This window comes from Durio zibethinus, chromosome 12 (genome assembly GCF_047325235.1).
Source record: "Durio zibethinus cultivar Kanyao isolate XHJ-2024 chromosome 12, ASM4732523v1, whole genome shotgun sequence".
NCBI lineage: Eukaryota > Viridiplantae > Streptophyta > Magnoliopsida > Malvales > Malvaceae > Durio > Durio zibethinus.
The window spans coordinates 3,581,625-3,599,696 of NC_143173.1; the positions used below are offsets into that span (position 1 = coordinate 3,581,625).

At 33.0% G+C, this 18,072-nt stretch overlaps 3 protein-coding genes across 4 annotated transcripts; 2 read left to right on the forward strand and 1 right to left on the reverse strand.

The window, feature by feature from the left end:
- Positions 1-428: 428 nt before the first annotated feature.
- Positions 429-4,770, forward strand: LOC111296042 (uncharacterized). The gene is made up of 3 exons (XM_022890053.2): positions 429-775; positions 2,799-3,466; positions 3,894-4,770. The coding sequence occupies exons 2-3, from the start codon at positions 2,859-2,861 to the stop codon at positions 4,573-4,575; spliced, it is 1,290 nt and encodes a 429-aa protein (XP_022745788.2). The 5' UTR covers positions 429-775; positions 2,799-2,858; the 3' UTR covers positions 4,576-4,770.
- Positions 4,771-5,589: 819 nt separating this feature from the next.
- LOC111296043 (tubulin-folding cofactor A-like) lies at positions 5,590-7,721 on the reverse strand. Of its 2 annotated transcripts, none has more exons than XM_089769092.1 (4): positions 7,608-7,721; positions 7,106-7,265; positions 6,807-6,893; positions 5,590-5,890 (listed from the first exon to the last, which is right to left on the reverse strand). In XM_089769092.1, the coding sequence occupies exons 2-4, from the start codon at positions 7,256-7,258 to the stop codon at positions 5,780-5,782; spliced, it is 351 nt and encodes a 116-aa protein (XP_089625218.1). In that variant the 5' UTR covers positions 7,259-7,265; positions 7,608-7,721; the 3' UTR covers positions 5,590-5,779. The 2 variants fall into 2 exon arrangements, with proteins under 2 accessions (XP_089625218.1, XP_022745790.2); XM_022890055.2 differs by having other exon boundaries at positions 7,575-7,714.
- A 4,756-nt stretch (positions 7,722-12,477) lies between these two features.
- LOC111297025 (protein NUCLEAR FUSION DEFECTIVE 4-like) lies at positions 12,478-16,986 on the forward strand. The gene is made up of 3 exons (XM_022891556.2): positions 12,478-13,128; positions 15,013-15,902; positions 16,339-16,986. The coding sequence occupies exons 1-3, from the start codon at positions 12,820-12,822 to the stop codon at positions 16,811-16,813; spliced, it is 1,674 nt and encodes a 557-aa protein (XP_022747291.2). The 5' UTR covers positions 12,478-12,819; the 3' UTR covers positions 16,814-16,986.
- The last annotated feature ends 1,086 nt before the right edge of the window (positions 16,987-18,072 follow it).

The following is an 18,072-nucleotide window of genomic DNA, read 5'->3' on the forward strand; positions in this document are numbered from 1 at the left end:
TAAAAAATTATATTTAAATTTTTATGTCAATATAAATTATATAAAATTTAATATAAATATATAAAATTTAATACTTTATATAATATAAATATATGAATAATTCGTGTTTATATTTTATAAAAATTTTAAGTTATTATTAATAAATAAATAAATAAATAAAACAGTTTGGAGGATGAAGTAAACGGATGTGCGCGAAAGCGATCCCTTCTTTTATTTGCATCTTAACAAAACCCTGGTGTTGATTACAGCTGTATTCACGTCTTCTCTCTCCTCAATTTTTTTTTCATTTTTAATACTATTTTTTTATTCTACTAATAATGAAAAAGACAAATTCTTTGCTTTCTCCATCTATTTCGTGACAAATTCTGCAAAAATAAATAAATAAAATTTTGATATAATTACAATATTTACACGACAAGAAAAAAACCAAAAGAAAACAAAACAAAGACAAAGAGATTTATAAATGAAAAGAAAAAAAAAGGAGCATCCTCGTGATCTGTGAAAGAGTCTTACGTGTAAATCTAGATTGCCTTGAAGCCTTTTCAAAGACTTTTGTACACCTTGTTCTTCTTCCTCTCCCTTCAGCACCCAATTATTGTTCACATTCTTTAAAAAGCTTTTGCTTTTGTTGGGGGAGGAAAAAAAAGAATTTTTGGGGGTAAAAAACAGAAGGGGAAAGGATTTTTGGACTCTGGGGAAATGATGTTTTGATGTTTTCCTGTCTGGGAAATTTGTTTCCTTCAGCTTTTGTATGAAGAAAAAGCTTCATTCAAAGGTGGGTTTCTTTTATTTTTGTTTTAATTTTAAAATTTTCCTTTTTGTTGTGCATCTAATTAACTCATTAATATAAATTTGGCCTTTTTTTGTGTGTGGGTTGTTTTAGGTGACTTGATTTTTGTTGGTTGGTTGGGTGTAGAATTTTAGCTTTTTTTTTAGTTTTGTTTCAATTTTTTGTTTGGTTTGCAAGTAACCAACAAATATTTGTTGAAATTCAATGTGGATTTTCCGTTCCAAGTTGAAATTCTATGTGGAATTTCCTTTTTAAGTTGGAATTCTTGGCGGGTTTTTCCTTATGAGTTCAGTTAGAAGGCATTTTTTTTGGGTTGGTCAATGGAAAAGTGTGCTAAAAGAGAAGAATTTGGAATTCTAAGCAAAATATTTCTTGCTTTTAATTTGAGATTTTAATAAACTATAGTCTTTCTCACGGGAGTTTAATCATGGTAACTTCTGGTTTTTGTGAGGTCAATTTGCTGTTTTGGGAGAAACTTGAAGGATCCAGAAGGATAACCGAAGCCAGATCACATTGTTAAGTGGATAATGAAATTTTAGTAAAGAAACTGAAGGCTTTTTTTAACAAATGAATAAATAAATATATATATGATCAATTTCATGAGCATAAATGAGAAATAAAAAGTTAGTTTGGAAAATTGATCATAGATGGCTTGCTTCCTTTCTTGACTGTTTCTAGGCATGTAAATTTCTTATGGCTGTGTAGAAAATGAGGTGTCCAGTCTTTCTAGGATCTTTACGAATCTTATTTACAGAAACCAAAACACAAGATTTCCTTCTGAAAGAAGTGGCAAATCTGTAGAATTTACTTATGTTGATGATTTCAACTATTTCAATCTTTTGCTGCTATTTTCTATGTCACATAGAAGACAAAACTTTAGTTTGCATTGCCAGAGTTTTTTGATATATTTGAACTCGAGGATTCACCCTGTTTCCAGTTTCTTAGTCTTCTATGAACTGGTTGGTTTTTTGTTATTTTTCACCGAGTTTATTGTTCTATTTGAAGCATCTTTGAATTCACTGCAAAGTTTGAACTATAGAGAATAAGCACAAAAGTAATTAGAAACATATAGGTGTTGGAAATTCCCTTTAAGAGGCTATTTTTGCTGACCTTGGAAACAAGCCCCAATATGATTTTGCTTAATCCTGTATAGACATTTACATTAATTGCTGGGAGAACCTGGGGTTTCATTTCTTCTGTTGAATTTTTGCATAATTTTTCTAAAGCAAAAAGACAGACAGTAGAACTGATCAACCTATATTTATGATAAGATCCACATTTGTCGCATAACTGTTATATCATATTGATCATGGCCTGGAATATTTCTGGCAAGAAACAGATGTTCATATATTGCCACTGAAAAAACTGAGAATGATTTAGCTTTTGAGTTTCTAGTATATAATGTCGGAATAAAATATCAAGCTTTGGAACTTGGCAAGATCTTCTGACTGTTCCTTAGGGCCGGACATTGGAAGTTTTTTAGTTTGGGACCTTTACATTGGGTGTCTTAATAAATAACTTTGAAATATTTGATTGCATTGCATCAATAAATCCTACTAGTTGTTTTTTTTCCTTGCCACAAGCAAGTAGATTTGATCAGGTATTGATTATGTGGAAGAAATAAGAAGGTCCTCTTTTAAATCTTCATTAGTACTGGAGCTTTTTGTTTTTTCTCTTTCAAAATATCGGGTAAAGGTAGATAACACGGATGATATGGTCCTTACACCTGATATGATAATGCATAAGATGGTGTATGTTTCCTAGAAAACAACAACCAAGCTTACTAAGCTGTTGTAATTACTTGACTGACTCCAACCAAAAATTTCTTGCTTAGGCTACTTTATGGCACTGCCTAGATGTCATCTTGTCACCTTTTATATTTAATTAAATTGATCTTAATTAAAGTTATCAACATGCGCAGATCAGATAGCGAGGCAATAATTTTGCTACAACATGCTTCTGAGTTTGTTTCTGTGATCTAATCTTAACTTGCGTGCTGAAATGACAGGGTTGTTGAGTTGTCATAGCTTAAAGCTTTTTATACAATGGGAAAATATTTGTGACAATAATGGATCCTCAGGCTTTCATCAGGTTGTCAATAGGCTCACTGGGTCTGAGGATTCCTGGATCTGCCCTGAATTCTTCAAAAGCTGGTATTAATGCATTCACTTCTTCTTGTTCATGTGAAATACGACTCCGAGGTTTCCCTGTGCAAACAACATCAATTCCCTTAGTATCCTCACCTGAAGCTACACCTGATATTAACAGCATTGCCTCTAGTTTTTATCTAGAAGACTCTGATTTGAAGGCTTTGCTGACACCTGGCTGTTTCTATAACCCCCATGCTTATCTGGAGATCACTGTCTTCACGGGGAGGAAGGGGACACATTGGGGTGTTGGAGTCAAGAGACAGCAGATTGGGACATTCAAGTTGGAGGTTGGTCCTGAATGGGGTGAAGGAAAGCCAGTGATTCTGTTCAATGGATGGACTGGGATCGGCAAAAACAAGCATGAGGCTGGAAAACCAGGAGCAGAACTTCATTTGAGAGTAAAACTAGATCCTGATCCAAGATACATTTTCCAGTTTGAAGATGTGACCATGCTGAGTCCTCAGATAGTACAGCTTCAACGTTCCATCAAACAGCCAATTTTCAGTTGCAAATTCAGTCGAGACAGGTGATGCAAAACTCTAAATTGTTTCATCTGTCTTCCATTTTTGAAGATAAATTTTGAAAAGGGACAGTTTGTTTTAAAATATATCTGGACGCCTCTTGGAAACTATATTCAGGTAAAATTAATAAAATTGGAAACGAGACCAACCTGCTTATAGTAATAGCAATTTAAGATATATATAAAAAACTCCAAAAACTCTAGCTAGAAATTTTGCATGGAAATTATTTCTTGATAGGTAGTATTGTCTTTGACCTTTGGACTATTTCCTTTGCTATTGAGGATTTTTTCTTTTCTTTTTCTTTTTTTTGTGTGTGGGGGGGGAGGGGGATTAGTGACTTTTTAGGGTCATGGATCTCAAACATTTCTTTGTTATTTTCTAGCCATTTGCTTATTGTTAATGAAACATTTCTTGGTTGTTTTGAAATGGCAGAGTAGCACTGGTTGACCCATTAAGCACTTACTGGTCAGCTTCTGCTGACAGTTTAGACATAGAGACAGAGAGGAGAGAGAGGAAAGGATGGAAGGTGAAGATACACGATCTCTCTGGATCAGCTGTTGCAGCAGCCTTCATAACCACTCCCTTTGTGCCATCAACAGGTTGTGATTGGGTTGCCAGGTCCAACCCAGGTTCTTGGTTGATTGTTCGTCCAGATGTTTTCAGGCCAGAGAGCTGGTTGCCTTGGGGAAAGCTTGAAGTTTGGCGTGAGCGTGGCATCAGGGACTCTGTATGCTGCCGATTTCATCTGTTGTCTGAAGCCCAGGATGGAGCAGAGGTTCTCATGTCTGAGATACTTATTAGTGCTGAAAAGGGTGGGGAGTTTTTCATCGACACTGACCGACAAATGCGGCAGGCACCAACTCCTATACCAAGTCCACAAAGCAGTGGAGACTTTTCAGCATTAAGTCCAATTGCTGGTGGCTTTGTAATGAGCTGCAGAGTCCAAGGGGAAGGTAAGAGCAGCAAACCATTAGTGCAACTGGCCATGCGACATGTGACATGTGTGGAGGATGCTGCCATCTTCATGGCACTTGCAGCAGCCGTTGACCTCAGCATTGAAGCATGCAAGCCTTTCCGTAGAAAGTTAAGGAGAGGGTCCCGCCATTCTTTATAAAAAAAATAATAATTAAGGTTATTTATTCCCATGATCAAAGAATGGCTCTATATTTGTGTTGATTTCTGTATCATTTGGCATTATGTACAGGATCTTCTGGTTTACCAATGTTCAAAAATTGTTCAACTCATTTATGGTGTCAGTACAGCCCAAATGACACCTATCTATCCAGTCTTCAAGCTGGGGCATTATACAGCTGGTGAGATTATTCTGTTTTTTTGTTCTGAAATCTGATAGGGTTTCCTTAGGATGATTGGTAAATTGTCAGCTTAAGACCTAATCAAACTCTAGTCTGCATCTTTGGCTGTCATTGGTGTCATGGTGGTTACTGGCTGTCATTTGGTTAAAAAGTAGTAGACCTCGGGGCTTCCACTGGTTACATTTGGAACCATTTGTGTGAAAAAACACTAATGACCTGGGCCATAGATCAGGTGGCTGAGACAATTTTACCAAATGCATGCGTCAATTTCCATCAAGTTAGCTCATTAAACAGAACTTCACAAATGGAACACATGATATGGAGCAAAATCTTTATTTTGATGAACTCCAAAAATGACGTGTTAATGAGTAGGGAAGTTTGTTTTTTGTTTTATCGTTCTAAGTGGCCATGATAACTCAACATGGCATGCTCTTTGGAATGGTCAACTTACTATCTCATTTGGATTCTAAAATAAGTTTGAAGGAGTTTGGGTTTGAAAGACTTAATGGATAAACTAGAGAATATAGGAAATCTGACAATTTTAACAACCACATGAAAATTATATAAAATAATTTAAAAAAAAAGTATATCGATTTAAAATTTTAGTAATAACTTGAGCCAAAGCAGAATGCCTCTTTTTCAAAGGTGCCAGTGGGAATTCTAGCTTCTGAGTTTTTGGTTAATCTCCAGTAAAGTGGCAGTATTTTAATATCATCACCACTTACCTCATACAAATAAGCATGAATTCCCATTTTTTTCACCATAGATTTGGTTTTCCACAAAATGTAAAAAAACCAGACGATAAGCACTCACGATAACAAAATTAATTGGCAATTGGCATGATATTTGCAGAATCTATTTCAGAACATAGCAGACAAGATACCAAGTTCAAAAGACGTCTACCAGCATTCCATAACCCCTGACCAGATTGTTGCCAGAAATAGAAACAGTACAAACTTATAACCATCTATGCCAATTTTTTTGATTTGCAACCGCTAACAGAAGCTATAACTCAGCCGCCTCTGTTGTCTCAAACAACTTTTCGACTTCAGTTATGGTGCTGTGAGCATCTTCGAATTCTGGGCCTTCCTTCTCATTTGCTTCCTCCAACTCAGCCTGAAATTGAATATGTAGTTCATCAAACTTCATTTAGTTAATTGATCTTCAATCAGATATATAAAGGTACCTGGATAGCAAATTAATCCAAAAGCAACAGAATACAACAGCAAAGATTATAATCCAAAAGCCATAATAAAGAACCATGGACACTAAAAGAGAGGTGACAACAGAACTCTTCCACCTTTTTTCCAAGTTAGTTTGTAGTATTTGGAAGTCAGTAATCAATAAATAAGAGCAGCTTGAGCTCTAATTATCATTCTAGCACCCGAAAGGTAGCTACAAATTCAGTTATAGGCAGTGTGCATATGGGCCTACCTTTCTCAACTACATCCATGATCTATATCTGCTATCACCAAGGAATGCACTTTTCTAGGAGAGAGGGTTTGAGACAACCCCTAAACAACAGCTATTGGGTCATATTTCCCTAAGAACTAAAATCTGTTTGCATATGCCATGGCAACATATAATTCAACAATCGATTAGTGCAGCAGATTGATAGCTGGACCATCCAGCTTTGGTGCAATACAAACTCCAATACTGAAACAGAACTAATGAAATGATATTGAATATGAACCTCAAGCTTTAACTCAGTTGGTTCATTCAGTCACCTAAGGTTAAGAGGTGGCATCAAACAGGTTTGGAGTTCAAATCTCTACATCTACAACCCCTTTCTCTATCACCAGGCTGCGGCATCTTTGTACCAAAGGGAAAATGATATTGAATATAAGTCTCCATCCCTAACTTTTAAATAAAATTCAGTCAGGACCAAGTCATTCATCAATATATTAAAAACTGATTGCGGTTATCTATGGGGCTCTTGTAGAATAAACAATGGAAAAGAATCAAACCACAGCTCATTGACAGTGAATTCAGTTAGACAATAACTTCACCAAATACTATTAATGTACAATACCAAAGTTCCTTTAAGGTCAGCCAAAGAAGCCTCTAGCCGCTTGCGACAATCAGGGATCATCATCCTTGATTCAGCCAGCACATTTTCCTGTCCAAGCAGATAAAAGTTTATATGTATAGAGAACAATTTATATGCGGTAGCTCCAAATTGCACATACTCAATTTACCAGGTGAATTGATACCACAAATGAAAAATAAAATGGGTTTTCTCAACAACTTACACCTCTGAAGCAATAAGTTCTACCATCCCAAATAAGAAACAACAACCCTTAGAAAAGCAGCAATAGATAACAGTAATACCTGTTGCTTGAGGTCATAATGGTCAGCTCCTTTGTCCTTCATGTCAGCTGTTTTCGCAGCTTCCCTCTCAACTTCTTTCTCATAAGAGTGCAGCTCTTTAACAATTCGTTTGCAAGTCGATGTCTTGATTTTCAGATTTCTAACTGTTGCCATGGCTTAACTGTAATAAGCAAATGCTTTCTATTACTGATTTCCACACCATAAATCAAAAGAAATATCACACATTCCTTTGCTTCAAAAAATTGTACAATACTTTTTATCCTTTCAGCCCACATTTCTATTTTCCCTTTTTACTATTAGTTTCCTTTCATTTCCTCGGAAGCCAAACAGATGGTCTGGGTTTTTTTGGGAGAAATTATTGTCACTGTTTTAACATTTGAAAGAGTTGGGTACTTGGGTTTGATCGATCTTGTTGGCTGAATGGAAAGAAAAGCCCAAAATAATAATAAAAAATTGCATAATTACATACCTTTGATAAGGATAAGGGGGATCTGAATCTGACGATGAGAAGAGGACAGGAGTCTTGAAGTGAAGCTTCAGGATGTAAAACGCAGGTCAGGAAACAGGACCTGGGCGATACTCATAGAGCAGCGTCCTTTTTCATTTTTCTTTTTTATTTAAATCAAGAAAAAATATAATAATTTAAACATCTCAACGTAATAAAAAATAAAAAATGCTACGATTAAAAATTTTAATTAAACAATATAAATTTGATAAAAATAAAAAAATATATAATATGATAATTTTTTTATTTTATTTATGCGAAATAAATAAATATAAATATTCAGAATAAATATGATTATTGCCAATTGTTTCAGTTATGGCTGAACAATACATAAATCTTACTTCGAGTGAGCTCTTCCTCTGAAGTCTCAAGCTTCAATAAAACTATTTTATTCAAGGATGATTAACCTGTCAATTCAAGAGAAGGAAAAGCAATACTGGTTTCAACTTTGAAGTCTGTTAAGTTCATGTTGCAGCAATGCACTGAGCCCATCCTTGCCTGATCAAAAGACGCTACTCTAATTCCAACAGAGTCAAATGGCTGAAGTGAGAGTCCTTCACCAAGGCAGTGAAAATTTCTGAAAGATGAGATAAAAGGAACAATGGTCTAATTTACACAGTAATGTTGAATGCTATTTCCCCTTTTGATACATTTATATATAGGGCATGCATTTTGATTTGTATATGACGGATTTTGATTTGATCTGATCTTTTATCATTATGTTTTTTAATCGGGTATCAAATTGGGTCAAATGAAAAAAATAATCGAAGTCGGGTTGATATCAGATTTTAGGTAAATTCAATTTTAATTGATTCGATATATATATAAAAAATTTATTTTTTAATTAATTAAATATATTTAATTTTTTATTGATATTAAAAAAATAATATTATATTAATTTTGAATCATCAAATTGAATATAATTTTATATAATGTTAAATTGAATCAAATTTGGATATGATAAAAATTAAAAAAATCAAATTAAATTAAATTAAATTTAAAATAAAAAAATTTATCTCGATCCGACTGATATCATTCATATTTATGTATAGTCATTGGTGCATAAGCTACAACAACATTTCATATATTCAACATTGAGGTACAAAAGTACAACATAAATTGGAACAACTCAGGATTCAGTGCTGCCTGTGATAATTTGATTCCTTCCCTTCTTCATTTTACAGGGAAATGGTACAATTGCACCTGGTATGCCTTGTCTGTTATGTAATGTCAGAATTGTACTTCTTGCTTGAATCCTTCAATCTTTCCTCGTCTCAACAAGAATAAGAATCAATGTCCGAAACATGCATGTTTACGACACTATAACAGGATTCCTATGCATGTTGAAAACAAGGATTCTATAAAACTTTCATTCAAATACCAAAAAAAAAAAACAGACAAAACGCAAAAGCCTTGAAAAAAAAACAATAAATGAACATAAATGGATACAAAACAAAAACCCAGAGATATTTTCCACATATAAATACAAATAATAAAAAAAAAGCTATAAACGTTTACTTACATCAAGCTCAAGCAAGATCCATTCCTTATAATTGGCAGCAGTGCACCAATGAGTCCTGAGGTTGGTGTCGAGCACGTGAGAGGCTTTCTGTGAGGGTGACTCTCGAGATGCTGCTTTCACTTGTTAACTCAATGGCTTCACTTTGGGCTCCAATTCTATGTCCTTTTCTTCTTCTTTTTCTTCTTTAAGCTATCAAAAGCTTCTTCTTTTCCTCCTTTTCCCTCTTAAAGCTTTTTGGATTTTCAATTTGAAGAGGGCGGAGGATGCCTGCTTTCCCACCAAGACTAAGGGATAGAGAGAAAAATAATCTCTTCTTCTCTTTAATCTTAATTAATGAAAAAAAAAAAAAAGAGAAGAATTTTTTATGGGAGAAAATTGGAAGCTTTTGAGTTACTTTCAATCAAATTTACCTCATGACTGACTGAATTGAAGGTTCGGGCCTTTCGATTTTTAGGTTAATTGGACATTTTTAGGGTTAAGATCTGATATTCCTTTGAGCTTTGTCTATAATTTTATATCTGGTTGTTTGGATTTTTGATAAATTAAGATTTTTTTTTTTAATTTTAGATCAATACGTAGTAAAAATAAAAAAATAAAATAAATTTTTTATTAGGTTAAGAATTTGGTGTGAGAAAAAAAATCAACTATGTGGACATATATGTATATTTTTTATGGGTATGTGATCTCAATTTTTATATATTTGTTCTGTTAATTTTAAAATTGATCAATTTATTAGAAGTACTATACTCGTAATTAAATAATTTAAATATTAAGTTAAAAAACTTATAAATTACAAAAAAAAAATGAAAGTACTTAAAATATTAAGGATCATTTGTGCAATTTACCAAAAAATTATATAGAGTCATAGTGAAATTCATGCTCATAAATCATAAAAATAAAATAAATAAAATAAATTTTTTATTAGGTTAAGAATTTGGTGTGAGAGAAAAAATCAACTATGTGGACATATATGTATATTTTTTATGGGTATGTGATCTCAATTTTTATATATTTGTTCTGTTAATTTTAAAATTGATCAATTTATTAGAAGTACTATAATTGAAATTAAATAATTTGAATATTAAGTTAAAAAACTTATAAATTACAAAAAAAAAATGAAAGTACTTAAAATATTAAGGATCATTTGTGCAATTTACCAAAAAATTATATAGAGTCATAGTGAAATTCATGCTATAAATCATAATACATAAATTTGAAAGTAAATTTTTTCCAACCAACAATTTGAAAGTAAATTCAGGTACACTTTTGTTTCCCAATTTGAAAGACATTAGGAATGTGATTGAATTGAGTAAAAAATAATATAAATCTCCTAATTTTAGTTAATATTATTGAAGCTTTTCTATTAAAAAATTTCAATGCAGCTGAGATGTTTTCAACACATTAAAAGAAAAAAATTGGATTGGATTTGTAAGGGTCCAGTGAAAAATTTTTAACCCCATCGTAGCAGTTATTTTTTAAAAAATAATTATATTTTCTTTTTTGTTATCTCTAAAATTATAATGTAAAGTCAAAAATATCCTTATCACTTTACTTTTTTTCATTTATTTTTTTATTTAAAATTTTTTAAGTAATTTTATTAATTTAATATAAATAAATAAGATTTTATAATTATATAATAAACTAATTAATAATTAAATAATTTTTATTGTATTCATTTTAATTATTTTTCTTTTTTTATGAATAAAATTATTATTTAATATAAAATATTTTAATATTTCTAATAATTTATTAATTTAAAAATATCAAATATAATATTATAAATTTATTATATACATATTTAATTTAATATCTTTAATAATTAATTTTTATTCTTATTACATTTAATCTCATCGTTACTGTTGTTTTTACATCTAAGTATTTATCTAACCATTGACTTTGATCTCACTGTTATAATACTCAATTTTACTTCTACAATAATTAATTTTACTGAACTAATCTCATAATTTATATTTAATTCATTTAATATAATTGAATAAAACATTCGACTAGTAATTCATAAATATGCTCGATTTATATTTATTTATGTTTATTTATTAAATTTAACAAATTATCATGAACAATACTTTTAATTTGTTAATTAAATGAATAAATAATAAATATAATAAAATTTATTCATATTCAATTAATGATCTGGCTTGAAAATAACATGAACCTCATCAATTCAACCATAACTGCACATTACCAAGTAAATTGTATCCCAAAACCAGCAAAATATGACTTGAATACAAGACAATTTCAAAATAAAAATGATCAAAATCTAAAGTCAAGATCAACCTAACCAAATGTCACTTCTACTTGTAACTTGTAATGTTTGCATTTGATGGTAAAATCACTCAGCAAAAGAAGGAAACTAATTCACATTGTTTCTTTGGATTTTATTTAGCCATGGCTAAAACCCAAAGACAAAAATTTATCAGATATATATTTTTTTAATATTTAATTATATACTTTTTCGTAAAAATTTTAGAATTTTTAAATTTATATTTGATATTCGATTAATATATAAATTTTATATACGGTTAATAAATCAGTGATACTAATTTATTAATGAGAGAAATTAGATCATGTTATTTCATTAATAAGGTAATATTATTTGATTTACTGATAATATATAAAATTTATATATTAACAATGCATTAAATATAAATTTTTTTTAAATTATACATTTAAAAAAATAAATAAAATCTAACTCAAAATTTAACATAAACCTGATTTTAAATATGATATGATGACACAATACTAAAATGATACAAAAAAATTATGTATAAATTTAGTGTAATCGTATTTCATGTTTTAATATTGTTGACACGATTAAGATGCGATATTATTTGTGTCATGTTATTTCAAATAGTGATGACATACTTAAGATAAAATATTGTTCGTACAAACATATATAATATATAAATTATAAAATTATTTTAATTTATTTTTTAAATAAATAAATAATTATATTTATCGTATCATTTTCTTATTTAAATATATTTAAATATTTAATTTTAAATAATATTTTAATACTAATTTAAATAATTTTTTATTTAAATAAATAAATAAATTATATTTAATTATATTATTCCTGTCTAATTATATTAATCGTGTCATGTTATATTATTTAAATTATGTTAAATAAATTAATTTTAAATATATTAATTATATCGTATTACGTATAATATATATAATAAATTTATTATATTAATATTTAAATTATTCGTATTATTTAAATATTTATATCATATTTATATCAAAATTATTTATATCATATTTAAAATTATATTTGCCACGAAATTCCTCTTATACAAATTGTTTAGATACAATTTAACATAATAAACTTATTAATCCTAGTATTGCCATGCCACTCCTGTAAATGCATTAGACAAAGATACTGTCTTCAAAAGTGAAACCCACCAACAGGCCACAGGTCACATCTATATTTTTCCCTCTCAATATAAAAATGGATACTTCCTTAACTTATCTGAGACTAAGATACCCCACCTCCAATCTAAAAAACAAAGAAAGAAAGCCATGTACCCAACACAACCGTCTTGGAACCTCGGGCCTTAACTGCACAATAATTGCTGCATTCCAATCCAAGTTTATTCTTCTTCTCTCTCTCTTCTCTGTCTCTCTAATTATCTCCCTCTTTCTCCCTGGTTAAGTGAAGTTTTGGCAATGGCAGGACAATCAAGAAAATGGATGATACTAGTTGCAACGACATGGGTACAGGCTTTTACAGGGACAAACTTCGACTTTTCATCCTACTCTGCAACATTGAAATCAGTTCTTGGGATATCTCAGGTTCAGCTCAATTATTTGTCTGTTGCTTCAGATATGGGGAAGGCATTTGGTTGGTGTTGTGGGGTGTCTCTAATGTATTTGCCATTGTGGGTAGTCATGATCATGGCTGCCTTCTTGGGGCTTTTTGGCTATGGTGTTCAATGGCTTGTAATCAAACAAGTCATTACCTTACCCTATTTCCTGGTAAGTTCCCATTATTTAAAGACTATGATTTTACAGAAGATTGGAAGAAAGTTGTATGAGAAAGAAAATGCTTCTTATTTTCTTTGCGTTAACTTGAATCTATACTTGTCTAAATTTCCTGGTTTCTGCTTTCTGGGATTGTTGATCTATCTTAAGTGAATTTTGCATTTTTTTTCTTTCGTTTCTCTTGTTCCCAGAGTGGGTGGGGGGTTTAAATAAATGAGTGAACCAAACTCTTCCACACAAAACCAAACATAACCGCAACCTGAAGCTTGTTCCTAGTAAATCTAACAACGCAAGTTAGTTTGACAAATGGAAAGTGAAACTACAACATCTCATTCAATTAGGTGTGAAGGTTGTGGCTGGTTGTTGAAGTAAAAAGATTAATTTTCATATCCTTTTAGAACCTCCCCTTATCCTTTGGATGCCAACGCCCCACGTTAGTTACTATGAGGAAGCCAGTCCAATACCAAGATGATGATAGCCACTTTTGGTTCGGAACCAATTTTTTGCCCTCATTTGCTTTTCCCATCTAATTTCTGCCAAATCACATATTTTAGTAAACACAAAAGAAAAATAGTAGGAGAGCAGTCCAATTGGTATTAACCACATATAGACTCTTGGTTACTAAATTAAGCTGAATCTTTGTTAATTAGATCATTGAGAGACAAATACCAAAGACTTTACCTAATACTTTAGTTTGGTCTGAAAAGAATCTTTGCTTGATTTGTTTATTCAAAATTAGCTTTTGGGCCAACATTCTTGACCGAGTGGTTCCGGGAAGAATTATGGCATGTTATAAGGCTTGGATTCGAGTACGAGCAACCCCAACCCTCACCTCCAATAAAGTTGTTTTTTGGGTAAAACTTTCATACAAGAATATCTCAAACAAGGATGATTTTCATTTTCAAGACACTTTTTCTTTGAAAGAAAGTTAGGATATTTGCTTTAATGTGACAAAGATTCTGTACAAACTTGTTTCTGTTAAAGGTAACATGGGATTTTATGTTGAACCACTTTGTTTGTTATATCAGATCAACAAACATTTGATATCTAAGGATCAGTTGGTCCTTCAATGATGTGATTAAAAACGTCCAGCAAATTTTATTTGGATCACAGTCTGCCAGGCAAGTAGGCAACCTTCCATTCCAACCTACCTTTTCTTGCATTGGCAGCATGGGCTTATCTCCTGAACTCCAGAAGTCACCCTCAACTTGATACAATTTATTCAAACATTCAACATCTCAGTGTACCAGACTGCTTATGCTGGAAAAATACCCTTTTTATTATAGAGAGATAACTAAACATTGTTCATATTAAACATGAAAAGAAAAATTTACACGCCATGTCCACATCCTTTCTATTTGCAGACACAACCAGGAGAGAAGGACCAAATAGGTCGAATTCCGCTCTGCAAAAACCCTTGTTCCTTAATTGGGGGAAGATATTTGACCATTGAGCCAAAACTTACAATTCTATACTGACGTTACTGAATGAATTACTTTATTTCTTTGATAGAAATTCTACTGCATCCATTACTTGCAATATCTGGTACCTATCTGTACATTATTTGATGAGATGATGACTCTGCTCAGTCATGTAAATGCATTATCCATGGCTACTCCACATTTTGTGCTAATATATTTAACAGAATCTAAGCTTAGTTCCTTCTTATCAGTAATTAAAAGTTTAGCCTCAGCCACATCTGTCCCTGTCACCATCTCTCTATCTCCGTGCCTGCACCCAAACAAATTTTACAAGGAGTTGATGGATAATAACCTAGTGGCAAAAGAGGGAAACAGTTGCTTGAGTAAAAGCTTTTGATTAGTTCTGAGAGACCATTCCACTGCAAACTAATTGTGTTTTGATGTGAATTCATGGCAGGTATTTCTTCTGTGTTTGGTATCTGGTTGTAGCATCTGCTGGTTCAACACAGTATGTTTTGTTTTATGCATCAGAAATTTCCCAACCAACAGGGCACTTGCTTTGTCCCTCACCATCAGTTTCAATGGTGTAAGTGCTGCAATTTATACTCTAATTGCTAATGCTATAAACCCCGATGATGACACGCTCTATCTCTTCTTAAATGCACTTGTGCCTCTTCTTGCATCCAGCTTAGCTCTCATTCCAATACTCCGCCAAGCACCTTTGCAGCTTCTGTCCACTGATGCTATTAATCGGGATTCCTTCATTTTCATTATCCTTAATGTTTTAGCTGTTATCACTGGCCTATATCTTCTCCTTTTAAATTCACTTTCTTCTGAAGCATTAAGGGCGCGCATTCTCCTGGTGGGTGCCTTAATCCTATTGCTCCTACCTTTGTGTTTACCAGGCATTGTCTGTGGTAGGAACTGGGCTCGTCGTAATATCCATACTAGCTTTTGTCTTGATGGTTCGACCTTCAGCTTGTTTGACCCCGATGACCTTGAGCTCCATAAGGAATTGATTGGAAGTGATCAAAATAATAGCTTGAGTGTTGATTCATTTTGTGTAACAAACACAGAAGGGTTTATTGGGAAGGTAATGGAGAAAGGCAGGTTAACAATGCTAGGTGAGGAACACACAGCAAGACTGCTAGCACGCCGGTTGGATTTCTGGCTATATTATGTGGCCTATTTCTGTGGAGGGACAATAGGGCTGGTTTATAGCAATAATTTAGGGCAGATTGCACAATCACGCGGATACTACTCCCAAATTAGTACAGTCGTGACTCTCTACTCCTCTTTCTCATTCTTTGGTCGTTTGCTTTCAGCTGCTCCAGACTTCCTGCGTGAGTACGTATTTACTGCAAATAGTACATATATGCGTTTACAAGATTGCATCAACATAAAAAAATAAGCAACACCTTATCATCTTCAGAACTCATTAAGTAGAGAAAGGCATCTCCAGCAAAGTTGCATCCCTTTGCATGGAAATTGACCTTACTCTTTTAGTTGACCCCATGGACATTATTAGAGTTCAATAGTCATTGAATATACATACAATCTTAGGACTCAGAAGCAATTTTGTTTTAAAGTTGCTTCATAACTGACGAATAAATTCTAATGTAAAGCCTCAAGAGTTCGCTAATCTTGCAGTTGCCCACAAAGGCCTTATTAAAATTCATCCCTGAAGAATTTTGGAGTATTAAAATTTTAAATTGACTTCCATACTTCCATGTAGGCATTTAACTCAGAAAATGATGAAAGCTTAAATGTCTTAACAATGCAGCAAGGTGTACTTTGCAAGGAGTGGGTGGCTAGCAGTTGCCCTGGTGCCTACACCAGTAGCCTTCTTTTTGCTTGCTGCATCAGGCAGTGAGGCAGCACTGCTTGCTGGCACAGGCTTGATTGGATTAAGCTCTGGATTTGTATTTTCAGCAGCAGTATCCATCACATCAGAGCTTTTTGGGCCTAATAGTGCCAGTGTCAACCACAACATCCTCATCACCAACATTCCCATCGGATCACTCCTCTATGGTCTCCTTGCAGCTCTGGTATACGATTCTAATGTGAAAAGTTCTATACAGGAAAACTTGTTGGAGGAAGCAATGGTGTGCATGGGCAGGGAATGCTATCTGCAGACATTCATATGCTGGGGATGCATTTCCCTGTTAAGCCTAATCTCAAGTTTTCTGCTTTTCTTAAGGACCAGGCCTGCTTATGACCACTACAAAAGGAATAGAAGTCGAGCACAGTTTTCCTAGACTATGAAGTTTAAGTCCCCTCTCCCCTCTCTCTATTTTCCTTTCATAGGATCTCATATTGCTAATGCACTTAAAGGGTATAAGGATTCCCAGGAAAATTGGGAAATCCAGAAGTGAACAATGACTCATTGAACATATATGTACAACTAACAAAATGCCTATCCCCCCTTAGAGCAGGCCGGGCAAATGTTTCTAACGAACTACAGAATGAACAGGAAAAAAAATTAGTTAGATTATGACTTGTGGAATGCATCATTGTATGTAAAGGCAGACTACATTTTATCTAGTTTTACTAGTCTTGGCTTAAGCATTGTGAATTAGATATTTGCTTGTATGAATAAGTAAACATAAAGGGAAAAAGAGATAAAAACATTTATTAATATGTTAATTATCTCAAGAATAATACAACAGCTTCCAAGTTCCGACCAAGAATATTAGTGTTATTTGGTGTAACAACCACATTGGAAATGATGATGACCTTGCTTTTAGTATAAAAGCAGGGCATCAGGACATTGATTAAACCAACCATCCAAGGTTAGATTGTTAGAAGTTTCTTGTAAGTTGGGCATTGCAATTTGATTATAAGATACAATTGGTTGGTAAGGATAGTTTTTGACAAGCCCTATAATAAGAATCACTTGGGACTGAAGTAGAAAGCTACCAACAATGGTAGGTTTCTTGTCACCATCCTCCTTTGCTGATAGCAAGAAAGCTGTCTCCGCAGGTTATCTCAAGTGGCTTATTTCCGCACTTGGACAGAATTTATGAGTCTTTTACAGGGTTATCTTAGCAGCTGCTAAATACTGCTTATCCTTTTGTTTAACTCTTTCTTTATGCTAAATACCTGGAATATCATGCCCTTTTTAGAAGGCGTTCTCAGGATGGATAAGTGATAAGGGGGATCGCTATCGACACAAGAACCAAAAAGTTAGCAGTCTCAGATGTTATTTGAAAGGAATAATGCAAGAGCAAACGGATTGCCTTTTAAGTGTCCTGATCTCTTAGAGTTAGAAGTCAAGTACGCAATTTGTGCAAATCTCCACACTTCAAACAGTTGAACCATTCCTTGATAATCTGCTCTGTTTGGGGAGAGTGGGAAACAACTTAACTCTCAAAGTTTCTTGTGTCCTTCCAACTGAACCTCTGATCAAACTACCCAACCAACACAAAGAAGTGAGGGAACCATTATCCTAAGATGGTATTCAATCAACAATTAAAATGAGAAGTCATAATGTTTAATAAGTGCGTCGTGGGAGAAC

Bases quoted from the DNA above. Each gene is read 5' to 3' on its own strand.
- LOC111297025 (XM_022891556.2), top strand. From the start codon at position 12,820: ATGGCAGGACAATCAAGAAAATGGATGATACTAGTTGCAACGACATGG. The intron at 13,129-15,012 runs GTAAGTTCCCAT...AATTCATGGCAG, and splicing joins TTACCTTACCCTATTTCCTG to GTATTTCTTCTGTGTTTGGT. The intron at 15,903-16,338 runs GTACGTATTTAC...TTAACAATGCAG, and splicing joins GCTCCAGACTTCCTGCGTGA to CAAGGTGTACTTTGCAAGGA.
- LOC111296043 (XM_089769092.1), bottom strand. From the start codon at position 7,258: ATGGCAACAGTTAGAAATCTGAAAATCAAGACATCGACTTGCAAACGA. The intron at 6,894-7,105 runs GTATTACTGTTA...CTGCTTGGACAG, and splicing joins ATTATGACCTCAAGCAACAG to GAAAATGTGCTGGCTGAATC. The intron at 5,891-6,806 runs GTATTGTACATT...ATTCAATTTCAG, and splicing joins CTGACCTTAAAGGAACTTTG to GCTGAGTTGGAGGAAGCAAA.
- LOC111296042 (XM_022890053.2), top strand. From the start codon at position 2,859: ATGGATCCTCAGGCTTTCATCAGGTTGTCAATAGGCTCACTGGGTCTG. The intron at 3,467-3,893 runs GTGATGCAAAAC...TTGAAATGGCAG, and splicing joins TGCAAATTCAGTCGAGACAG to AGTAGCACTGGTTGACCCAT.